The sequence below is a fragment of the Trachymyrmex septentrionalis genome, unplaced genomic scaffold (genome assembly GCF_001594115.1).
Source record: "Trachymyrmex septentrionalis isolate Tsep2-gDNA-1 unplaced genomic scaffold, Tsep1.0 scaffold62, whole genome shotgun sequence".
Lineage (NCBI taxonomy): Eukaryota > Metazoa > Arthropoda > Insecta > Hymenoptera > Formicidae > Trachymyrmex > Trachymyrmex septentrionalis.
In genome coordinates, this window is record NW_017305800.1 from 173,343 (window position 1) to 184,701 (window position 11,359).

Here is an 11,359-nt window from a genome sequence, read left to right on the forward strand (position 1 = left end):
AACGCTTGTAATCGCTCAATAAACACTGCATTCAAACCCATCTGGTGCGCAAAAAAGTTCTAAGTTTATTTATTGTTCAAGATGCCATTAGTTATTTTATATACGTATATATATATATATATATAATATATATAGTAAGTATAATCGCACGTATCGCGCACAGTGTTCGATGGACTGTCGACCGGTTCCAGAGACGCGGGACTTTCGCGACTTCCGGTATCAAGAACACAATCAAGCTTGTTTGTCATTCGTATTTTTTCTTTATACTTCCAACACGCGACGAAAAAGAGAGGAAAGAAAAGACCATGCCATTGCTCCTGATCGGAAGAAGGCAGCGGTATGTCGCAGCGTCCTTCCGAGATTGCCGACCGAATTATTTGTTTTCGTAAGAAAGTGAAGCGCGCCGAAAACAATATCGAAAATACGTGTACTCTTACCTCCGTCCTTGTCTGCCATCATTTATCCGCCGTAAGTTTATTAAGTCGAGAGAAAATTGAGGAGCGAAAGCCGAGCAGGAGCAGAGCGACCGGCCCGCCAAAATTGAGAAAACACGAGAGTGCCGACCAGTGCCGACACCGCCGACACCAACGGGACGCTAAAGTCCGATTTAGAATGCAGAGAGTGCAATAGCGCATGTCCCGTTCACAATGCAACGAGATGTGGTTGGCCAATATTTTATGTCCTAGATGCTAGAACGATGTTAGAAACCAGCCTGAGGTCTCGGACAAATAAATCATATTTTTTTTAACAATTCGATCACTTGACCAATGCAATTGTGATCAATTCTTTCTCCATCCGAGATCTCGGACCAATTTCTAATGTCACGGTCACAAGACTTTAGAATATAAAAATGTTCGGCTACAAAAAACAAATTTAAAGCTAAAAGAAAAAATTAATAATCGCATATAAATTCATTTGAATGTAATTATTATGAAAAGATTGTAGCCTATTATATTATATATTGTATAAAGCATTTATTATAAATATTAATTACTTTTTTAAAGATATATGTACATATTAAAAACCATAACGCAATCACAAGTCAATATATAATACTTTAGGAAATACCGATAGTAGTATTCCCTTATTAATATATGTAGAAGGATAAGAAAGATATTTTTTTAGTCATTCTATTTTATCATTCTTCATTCATTTCCTGCTTATTTAAAAATATAATAACATTTTCTGCTAATTCTCTATAAGCTTCTGCTTGTCTGCTCTTTGGTGCTGTCAAGACAATCGGTTTACCGCTATCTGAACTTTCCGCGATGTTCTCATGCATTGGTATCTTCTGTAAAATACCTACACCTACGACAAGCCCCCAAAAAAAAGACATTAATATATCTCTCATATAAATATTTGTACAGTTACAACTTATATATTCATAGTACATATATAGCTTATTATTAATTATAAATAATGTAATTACTGATAAGTTTATTACCTAGTTCTTTAGCTAGCGAGAGCGTGGCGTTACCAAAGAGAGGTACTTCCGTCATACATCTTGGACAAGTAACGCTGCTCATATTTTCCACGATACCAGCGACAGGAATGTTCAACTTCTTGAACATATTCGCACCTCTTCTGGTCACCTCTAGCGCAACTTTTTGCGGTGTCGTTATCAGTAACGCACCAGTGATAAAGAGAGTCTGAATCAAAGAAAGATGTGTGTCTCCTGTCCCAGGAGGAGTATCAATAACAAGGTAATCAAGTGGTCCCCATGCTACCTGATTTATTAGCTTATCCAATGCGCTCATCACCATGAGTCCCCTCCAAATAACTGGTGATTTCTCATCAATTAAAAATCCCATAGACATACTATATATGAAATATAAGATTATAAAGTATGACCCCCATTTATTTGATTATCTGAAGCATCTGATAGTTAATCACCATTTTACACCATAATTTACAAGAGGTTCCATGAAATTCTCTTGATTTAGAGCAGGTGATTCATGTATATTCATCATCAGAGGTACAGAAGGTCCAAAAACATCAGCATCCAGCAACCCAATGGACTTCCTTGGTTCAATAATTTTTAGAGCAGTTGCTAAATTCACAGCTGTTGTCGATTTCCCAACGCCACCTTTACCAGAGGCAATAAGCAAAATTTGTTTCACTTCTTTTATGTGTTTCCGTTTTGGAAGGCCACGTGCCATGATTTCTTTTTGTCTAGTTTCTAAATTCTGTTGCTTGATCTTGGTTGAATCAATTACTGTACTGTACTGGAATAAGTAAAAAACAGAAATAACTGACAATGACAAAGCTGTTAATAAAATAATTACCAAACTTTATACTAAATTATAATTAATATATAATTATAACTATATAACTATAATTAATCTTCCTATAATTATATTTTTACTCCCTCCATCTACAATCTGGATCTTTCTTCTCCAGACAAGTTTTTTTAAAAATCTATTCTAGGCTTTTACAAAATGTGAAAAAATTTAGGGTTGCTCTTCAATATCTCTACTACACAATCAAACAATTTTTCAATTGAAATGTTAAAATCTTTATTTTTTACAAATTAAAAAATGAAAAAATTCGAGAGTAAAATTTCGCTTGTGACAAAAAAGACTCAAATTGCAGAACAAGAATTAACAAATCAATTTAGAGGTTTAATTATTATATAAAACCCCTTTTTAAATGTTAATTCCTAATATCACATCATCGATGTACAAATAAATTAAAAATCAAACATCTCTGTCTGAGAAAAGGTTAAGTATAAGACTTCATGTGCAGTTTCAAGACACTTTGTACACAGAATTGCAGAAGAATAAATGTACTTACTTGCCGTTGCCACAGATACCGAAGGGATTTTAAATATCCGCTGAAGCGTAACCTCACGATAACATTCGACATTTTCATCGACATGTACCTAAGCTAACCTCAGCGGCATTCAAAACGTGCAGTGCATTTTATCGTGAAGTGAATATATATACATTCAAGAAAATACCAGTATGTAGAGACGTGTTAATGAAAAACATTTCGAAAATTCGTTATCTGTCCATTTTCTTGCATGACAAATAGTACATAAAAGCAATTCGAAAAATTGTTCCGAAAAAAAAAACTCTTGAACGTGACACGAGCTTTCGTCTAATGTTCCTATAATCAAAAACAAAAATTGATCGACAAAATGTTCGCCGTCATTCCGTCAATATTTTTTCAACTCTGCCGCCAAATTATTTCCAGTTCGTCTTCGCTAGTTACACTTGCGCTTACACAACGTAAAGAAAAAAGTCATGCACATACACTCGCATCATCTGATCATCCCTTGATTGTCCTAACCTATACGTTTTCATCTGTAATTTCATTTCCGTTGTGTCGAACAACAGCGACTTTCGCATAAATCGAGATTTTATCATGGTTTTTTTTTAATTTTTTATTTTATTTTTTTTATTTTTTTACTCTCAGGAAGGAAAACGTGTTCGATAAAGACCGATTTAGATCGTTAGGTTAGGTTAGAGTTACGTCGCGCACTTCGTAACGGGCTGCGCTTATTTGTGCTTTTGGTGTGCTGTGAAAAAAAAATGGCAGCCACTTAGTCAACTTTCTGTCGAGCGCGAGCAATTGCGTCGCGATTTCCTGCAACCGTATTGTACACAGTCGATTTTTTTTCCCTTCCAAATCGATGATGACGAAACGTACGTTTGCTCACGAATATTTTTTGTACCTCGTCCAAAACGTAATTTGCCGATAGCGGCCGCGATTGAAGGTCGAAACAATCTCCCATGAGAGGTTAAGATAGGGATTGATCTCGAAATTTCTTGCAAAATTAAAGCTCTCGCGAACCTGAGATTCCCTCCTTTCTCTCGATTAGGATGACATTAGCGGCGTGACAAATTGTGCAGGTGAAGAACGTCGCATTTGACCGCAGGGAAGACGGAATATGGGCCTAAAGGCAGCCGTTCAGGCTCTGAAGTAAGATTCGCTCAATCACAAATATCATCAATCGTAAACGCATCATCGATTACGAATACGTAAATTTGTCTCTTGAAACTGCGTTCCATTAATGTGCAAAATACATTTGATAGGAAAGCAGAACCGTTAAAGGACAAGGTTCAACGTTGCAAGGATCTGCTTAACGACAACGATGCCTGGGTATGCCAGCAACAATTACAAAAGATATATCAGCAGGTTCTCATACTGGATCTGGAGTATGCCTTGGATAAGAAGGTCGAGCAGGAACTGTGGAGTCTTGGATTTAAGAATTATATAGTGACTCTGCAGTCGCAGGCCAAGGACAGGAAGAATCCCAAGCGAGGCGAGTCCCAGGCACTGCTCAGTTGGTGCCTAGAAGCAGCCAGTGGTTTCTACTTGACCTTGCTACAGGAAATTTGTACTGTGTTTGATTTAGATCTACCGTTTAGAAGGTACATATCTTTTACACAATTTTTCCTTATTTTATTTTGGAGTACTAAACGTGTTATTTTAAGCTTTTATGTATTGGAATTCCGGGTTGTCATTTTTATCATATTTTTTGCTTGGAATCTTACTTTGTATAAAATTAAGTTGTAACATGAAATAAGGATCAAGATTGAATTTAGAATCCTCCAATTACAAGTCGATTACATAGAACCTGTATCACATCCTAAACTATAATGTGCTCTGCTTCATGTTTCTTGCTTACTACTGCTTTTATTTCTTACTTTTTTGCCTCTTGTTTCTTCTTTTTTTATTGCCTGAGATAAAAGTAGATGAATTTTGGAAAAGAAACACAATTTGTAAAAAAACAATCACAAAAAGGGAAAAAAAGTAAAAGATAAAAATGAAGAAACAGGAAGCAAAGCATGTTGTAGATTAAGCTTTAAATTTATTATTATTGCTATTATTTGGAAATTATTACATATTCTAAGAAACTATACAATATTATGATTTATTTATTTGCTGTTATTTTGAGATATGCAGATTATGTTTTTATTAAAATTATTTCTAATATCCTATATAAGAGATGACAGTTAGTGATCCTTTTGAACAAATAGTTTGGATGTTATTTTTAATAAATTTAGATTGTCGAGATTATATATATAATTTTATATATATAATCAAAAGGACACAATCATTTCTTTGCAGGAAAGGTTACGTGTATGGATGTACATCTCCATGGAAGGCGGTTGAGAAATTATCTCCACCTCACAAATCTTCTTGCTTTTATGCTTGCCAATATTGCCTTGTACATCTGGGTGATATCGCACGGTACAGAAATGAGAGCAAACAAGCCGAGATGTTTTACAGACATGCTGTCTCACTGTCGCCATCAAGCGGACAGCCATATAATCAATTAGCGCTTCTAGAAGCTTCTCGTGGCAATAAATTGGGCACGGTGTTTCACTATGCACGTTCAGTAGCTGTGAAACATCCTTTCCCTGTCGCTACAGCAAATCTTGCTACGACTCTATCCTCTGCTTTGAATGACAAATCGTTCAATATCGACGGCAAGACTAAATTGAATTCTCAGGAGTATATCACTGTTTTTCTGAAGCTACATGGAATCATCCATATTCTTGGCGATTTGAAGCTAGCATGCTCGTATAGCAAGCAATTGACGGAAACGCTGACTGCGTTGGTAGCCACTGAGAGCTTCAGTTCATGGATGCTCGTACAGATGTTGGTGATTAATCTATATGCTTTGCAACATACAGCCGGGATTGGCACCGATAATGTGGAATTACTCAAGAACGAGCAAATGGTGAATAATAAAAAGCTCGCTCGCGACTGTATACTGGACCTAATTGCAGGTACTCTGTCTGCCTTGCTGTTACCCGTTTACACGATGAAGAACTCTATCATCGAGTATTTTGCCTTGCCTTCTAGTAAGTACTGCATGTATTGCAATTTTTTAATGAGATTAGTAAAACGGATTATGTAACAGATAACATTCTCTTTTTTTTTACAGTAAAACTGTGCCTTGATTGGATCAACATAAAACCAACGGTTTTGGAAGAAGTTGCTTTTACATCAAGATTACAGATATGGCCCAGTCTTTGTGTGCTTTTGAATGCCTTGCAGAATTGCGTAGTGGATTTTAAATATGATGAATGTAAGTGACTGAATTTTATTTATTATATAGGTAATTTATATACATATCTAATAAGTGAATTTAAGAAGTAAGAAAGTCTATTGTGAAATATATTATATTTCACAATATACGAATATTTCAAAATGAATTATTATATTATATATAATAATTTGTTGTATTCACATATACACATAATTTGCACTCTAAAGAATGTGGTGCATATGTTTATGGATATATAGGATATACATTAAAATATAATAATATATGATAATACTACAAAGTTACATGGAACAGATGTTGCAGTACCACTGCCAGAAGATCGTGACCTTCAAGGTTTTCTACCATTAGAGAAGAGTTTCGAGAATCTCAGATTCACGAATACAGCGTTGGAAGGTGATATCGCGACATTAAACAAATTACGGGCGGTACGCATTTTGCATCTGGGTCATTGCTTCGCTCAGTATCAAATCAATGGATCAACACCAATCTCAATTATGACGGAGGAGAAAACCGGTGATCACAAATTCACGTCTATGAGTAACGGCGCTGGGCCCAGCAACGAATTGATGAAGGAACTTGAGGAACTTAGTTTAAACAAGGACAAACAGCTCAATACTTCGATGAGCCCAGTACTGTCCGAAGCAGCTAGTAGCAAGAGTTCTGTAGAAACCGATCTTGAGATTCTTGCAGATAAGAAAATTTTCCAAGGTATTCTTAAACCGCAAGGCTCCTTAGAAAGAAACCGAGATTCCTCAGTGAATACCGCAGAGACAACGAGCAACAGCGAGATAAATTCTCTTCCATGTGCAAGAAAACCACGACAGAATATAGCAATGCAGGCAATTATGCGTCGTGCAGAGAATGAGCAGAAACAGGTGACATTCAAGAATGTATCACCTGTAATTGTTGAAGAAGAAAGTGATAAAAAGTCAAAAGTAGTGACCGTTCCATCGATTACTTCTGTTGCAAACAAATCAACACCAATTCCAGAAATATCCAAAGTTAATGAACCTGCCAATACAAATAACATCCTTGTTAATGTTCAGAATCGGCTATCGGCGATGCCACTCGCTCCGTCTACCAGTCCGAATCAATCTTTGTTGATTCAGAATCAGCAAAGATCCACAAAATTGCCACCTAGCATTCCCATGGCCAATCAAATAAATCAATTGACAGTCAAAGAGCAACAAACTCAGCAAGTTGCTCAACAAATTCTTCCGCAAATGCACACTAGCATGACGTCGCAGTGCGGTCAACAACCGTCGACATTGGGATCGGTTTGCTTCTCGAATCAATCGTTCAACGTGCAGAATCCGCAATTCGCTAAGAACTTTATGGCAAATCGATCGCCACTGGCAAACACGCCGCGTTATCAAATGCAAGGGCAACTCAATAATAACGGCCAGCCGGTTCCAACGATGTCACAGGGCATCAATGGAATACATCATACAATTAGTCAAAGCAGACCATTGCATCAGAGGGTATCACAGACTGTATCTCATAGTCCAGCGCAGTTATTGCAGCAAAACGTACAGCTGGGATCATCTGCTCAACAAAATATGATACCGCAAAGCATGAATTTGCAAACCAATAATATGGGACTGCAATCAAGTATAAGCATGGAACAACCAAATTCGATGGGGCTACAAAAACAGCAGACCATGATGCCGAGCAATCCCAGACCAAACGACATGCACAGTCAATTAAATATCAACGGTTCGAATATGGCAAATATGTCGGCAATAATGTCGGCATTGTCAGTATATGAAAAAGATCCTCAGCAGCAAACTTTGACGACGTTGGCGAATTCGCAGAGCCCGACAACCAACACGTCAAATTTTCAGTTGAACTTCACTCATTTCAATCAGAATCAATCCTTTGGACAAACGTTGTCACAAAGTCAACCATCACCATCTTTTTACAAGAAGAATTCAGACCTAATAGATTTTCCATTCCCGAATCAGGTCAATGTAACTAAGAATCAGCCACAGCAACAGCAATCTGTGGCGAACAGTTACATGTTCTCCAATTACGAGCCGACTGAGCACTTTAACTTGTGGAAGGACAGTCGACCACCTCAACCACCGATTGCCTGGTGGGGTTCGGCTAACAATGCAACGACCCAGATGCACATGAAGGATTCGATCACTAATGATAACACGTTCTCGAACTGGAGCGATTCGTCCACTCTGGCAAATACGGCGAGTAGAATTCCGTTGACACCAGGCAAAAATTATCAACCGCAACAACAAAACGGACAACATGGCAGACATCTTATGGCAGGAGGAAGTAACTTTGAAGATTCCAGATTGTTTGAGGTAAGTTCGTTATTTAAAATACAAGTGTCTACGACAACATTTTGTGCAGTATAGAGACAAATAAGCGAGAAATATTTCTATAATAAATGTCAGAAGACTTTCAAACTTTAATATAATTTAAAAATTTTTTAAATTAATTTTTATATCACATATAAAAATAATGCATGATATAATAAAATCTTTTGAAATCATGATGTAATAATTATTTAATAATTTTAATTCAATGTATGAAAATTATAAGATTTATTTAATATTAAAGTTAGATTTTCTTATTTTGTATTAAAATTTATCTTATAAATATTCTGTATTTTGAATAACTAAAAATAATAATGTTCTAGCTCGAACAGAAGCCGTCCCAAGCAATGAGCACCGGCAATACTTACTCCTTGTTCAGTGGCAACACATGGAGTACCGTTAATACATCGATTAATTCGGGCTCAACCAATCAAGATCCAATGAAAACACGGCTCCATCAGCAGTCTCTGTGGTCCGGCCCGGGTCCTTCCCCGTTAGAGCGGCTTTTGGAGCAACAAAAGTCGCTACGCGAGGGAGGTACCACTTGAAGGGACGCGCGGAGGATCCGCTGAGGAGGCCAAGCAGAGTGTAATTTCGCGTTTAGCGTATGCCGATTTAAGTAACCACAAGCGTGCGCGGCGGCGAATAATTACCTAATCATTTGACAAGAGATATGCAAAATTCTCAAAAGATATGTAAGGAAAGAGCGGATAACTGAGGATGACCGTGGTGCAGCGTCTTCCTCGAAGCATTATGATATGCACAGGGGTAATATAATCTTCGTTATTTTTCAATTGCACATACGAGATCTACGAGATACTCGGTATATACATTTTCGGAGTGGATTTTTTGCAAATTAAGCAAAGCAAAGCGAAAGACAAATGTTTGTCGAATGGCAATTCACAACTGCAATTTAATTCGTATGAAAATAAATAGAAAAACAACAAGAAAAGGTATTAGAAGTGCGAAAGTTGTGGTAGCTCTTAGCAAAACGTTAATTAGTATACAGGAAATAAAGGAAAATGTAGACACTAATTACGAGTGACGCGCGCATGACTTTGTATCTTTGGCGTATTTAGAAGACTCACAATAAACACGTCTGATTTATCGAAACTGATCGAGCGGCGCGCGTTATGTTTCAACTTTACAACATCCCGAATGCAAAGATTGTATACTTTGAAAATCAGACGGATGGACAACAATTATGATTGAATTCATTTTTAAAGTAATAACTTTATTTCGTATATAGAAGTATCATACATTAATAACATTTCTGTCCGTAATATTATATGTAAGTTGTATCACATACGTCGTGACTACACAATGCATACATCACGAAGTTTTCCTTCGTTTCGTCGCGATAAAGTTCTTGAAATTCTCATTCTACATCAAAACTTCTGATATTAATTTACTGAAAGAATATATAGGAAGCATTTCAGGCAAAAATACACAAGAAATACTTTTTTCCCTTCCTATTTTTTTTTTACAAACAGAACTGCCTAACTGCGGCTATAACAAAGTATTAAATTAAAAACGTTTGGTGGAAAAATTGTACTATCTTATATCTGTGATTGCATCTATATCTGCAATCCGCAATAAAGCCAGTCTTTTTTTAATCTTTTTAGTTTATCAATTAGGCAGTACTGAGAGATACAAATCTAAAATAATCTAAAAGTATACTATTTTCTCGATGAACATTTAAATTGCTTGAATTACTTACATCGACAGTTATACAAATACAGAAATCGGTAACATAATGAATAATTAAAATTGTTTCATGTTGAATTAAAAGATAAATTCCAGTTATTTATATAAAAAGATTACATATTACAAAAAAATCAATCGACGAAATAATCGTTTTACTATCTAATCTTTTTCTTTATACAATAATGAATTATATAGTTTTTTTTAATTACTCATTATGTCATCACGAGCATTCGTTGGATTATTTTGCGCGGCGATTGTTCTGTAATCAACTCTACGTTTTATCGTTAGATTGCAGTGAAAAGAATTTTTATGATCAATTAAGTGACGCATGTTATCCTCGCGTATGCGCAAACAGTCATTTGAAAAAAGACATTGCCTTGATGCTCTGCAAGATTTCACCTGTTTGAAAATATGAGTTGTATTAACATGTCATGTTATTATTATCTTCAATGTTCGTAAAATGCTACTTCAAAAATTCTGTTAAAGAGGTCTTATAATTATTTATAAAAAGTATAATTATGATCTTTTAAAATATTAAATATATTTAAAAAAATCAACGCCTTATACAAATAACAATGGATATAATCTTACCTGGCCATTGTAAGAAGCATTAAGTTCCCCAATTACTTCAAATATATATGTGAATTGTTTACATACAGCGATGCAATTGACAATTTGTAAGGAAGCCATTAGACCACCCATACGATTTATGGAGATGTTTAAAAAAAATAAGCCCATTTCTTTGATATGGAATGCAAAATCGTAATCTCGATCTAAGATATACTCCAGATCCCATTTTCTTCGTAATACATTATCTTTTGCGTTGAACTGTAATTTCAATTAATCATAACAAAATTGCAATTTTGCTTAATTATAATGTTAAAAAAATTAATTTCAATCATATTCATAAATTTGATTACGTGTTATACCTCAAAAAATACATCTTTATGGTGATATCTCAAATGGCCAATCATTCTTCCATGTGGTAGTTCCGTTATACAAGATCCAATACGACATGGATATGATCCTTTTCCTACTCTAGGCGCCAAACTTAATATTGATTTTTGTTGTTCGTTTCTTATAATAATTGGTATAGCTTGATTCACAGATTCAGTTTGAGAAGCAGTGGAAGGCATACAAATATTATCAGTTTGAGTAGCTGCACAAATCTTATCATGTAGGACTCTTCTATTGAGAGCATGATATGGATGCAACAGGGATAACTAAGAAACAATACTTTTATTTAGAATTATATTATCCTAGTCACACAATGTGTATATACATATATAATATATAT

The 11,359-nt window shown here is 35.6% G+C and overlaps 4 protein-coding genes across 12 annotated transcripts in view; 1 reads left to right on the forward strand and 3 right to left on the reverse strand.

The window, feature by feature from the left end:
• LOC108752826 (probable histone-binding protein Caf1) overlaps positions 1-588 on the reverse strand; it is a 4,434-nt gene extending 3,846 nt beyond the window's left edge. For all 3 annotated transcript variants that reach the window (XM_018493939.1, XM_018493938.1, XM_018493937.1), the window contains exon 1: positions 438-588. In XM_018493939.1, the coding sequence (XP_018349441.1) occupies positions 438-459 (22 nt within the window). In that variant the 5' untranslated portion in view covers positions 460-588. The remainder of the gene's footprint in view (positions 1-437) is intronic.
• A 550-nt stretch (positions 589-1,138) lies between these two features.
• Positions 1,139-2,898, reverse strand: LOC108752830 (iron-sulfur protein NUBPL). Its single transcript, XM_018493947.1, has 4 exons — positions 2,794-2,898; positions 1,894-2,225; positions 1,445-1,818; positions 1,139-1,308 (listed from the first exon to the last, which is right to left on the reverse strand). The coding sequence occupies exons 1-4, from the start codon at positions 2,875-2,877 to the stop codon at positions 1,139-1,141; spliced, it is 960 nt and encodes a 319-aa protein (XP_018349449.1). The 5' UTR covers positions 2,878-2,898.
• LOC108752824 (protein SMG7-like) lies at positions 2,887-9,801 on the forward strand. Of its 7 annotated transcripts, none has more exons than XM_018493930.1 (7): positions 2,887-2,961; positions 3,824-3,924; positions 4,038-4,376; positions 5,077-5,816; positions 5,900-6,043; positions 6,317-8,340; positions 8,679-9,801. In XM_018493930.1, the coding sequence occupies exons 2-7, from the start codon at positions 3,893-3,895 to the stop codon at positions 8,901-8,903; spliced, it is 3,504 nt and encodes a 1,167-aa protein (XP_018349432.1). In that variant the 5' UTR covers positions 2,887-2,961; positions 3,824-3,892; the 3' UTR covers positions 8,904-9,801. The 7 variants fall into 7 exon arrangements, with proteins under 7 accessions (XP_018349432.1, XP_018349426.1, XP_018349430.1 ...); XM_018493924.1 differs by lacking the exon at positions 2,887-2,961 and adding an exon at positions 3,147-3,307 and having other exon boundaries at positions 3,785-3,924; XM_018493928.1 differs by lacking the exon at positions 2,887-2,961 and adding an exon at positions 3,147-3,307.
• Positions 9,802-9,884: 83 nt separating this feature from the next.
• The window catches only part of LOC108752831, a 2,573-nt gene continuing 1,098 nt past the window's right edge, over positions 9,885-11,359 (reverse strand). The window contains exons 3-5 of the mRNA XM_018493948.1: positions 10,992-11,285; positions 10,654-10,890; positions 9,885-10,461 (exon numbers count right to left, since the gene is read on the reverse strand). Coding sequence (XP_018349450.1) covers positions 10,264-10,461; positions 10,654-10,890; positions 10,992-11,285 — 729 coding nt within the window. The 3' untranslated portion in view covers positions 9,885-10,263. The remainder of the gene's footprint in view (positions 10,462-10,653; positions 10,891-10,991; positions 11,286-11,359) is intronic.

What these genes read in the sequence shown, in the direction of transcription:
- LOC108752830 (XM_018493947.1), bottom strand. Translation starts at nt 2,877, where the DNA reads ATGTCGATGAAAATGTCGAATGTTATCGTGAGGTTACGCTTCAGCGGA. An exon ending in GTAAATTATGGTGTAAAATG is followed by an intron (nt 1,819 to 1,893) that starts GTGATTAACTAT and finishes TTTCATATATAG; the next exon opens with TATGTCTATGGGATTTTTAA. An exon ending in CTCGCTAGCTAAAGAACTAG is followed by an intron (nt 1,309 to 1,444) that starts GTAATAAACTTA and finishes GGCTTGTCGTAG; the next exon opens with GTGTAGGTATTTTACAGAAG.
- LOC108752824 (XM_018493930.1), top strand. Translation starts at nt 3,893, where the DNA reads ATGGGCCTAAAGGCAGCCGTTCAGGCTCTGAA. An exon ending in GCAGCCGTTCAGGCTCTGAA is followed by an intron (nt 3,925 to 4,037) that starts GTAAGATTCGCT and finishes TACATTTGATAG; the next exon opens with GAAAGCAGAACCGTTAAAGG. An exon ending in TTAGATCTACCGTTTAGAAG is followed by an intron (nt 4,377 to 5,076) that starts GTACATATCTTT and finishes ATTTCTTTGCAG; the next exon opens with GAAAGGTTACGTGTATGGAT.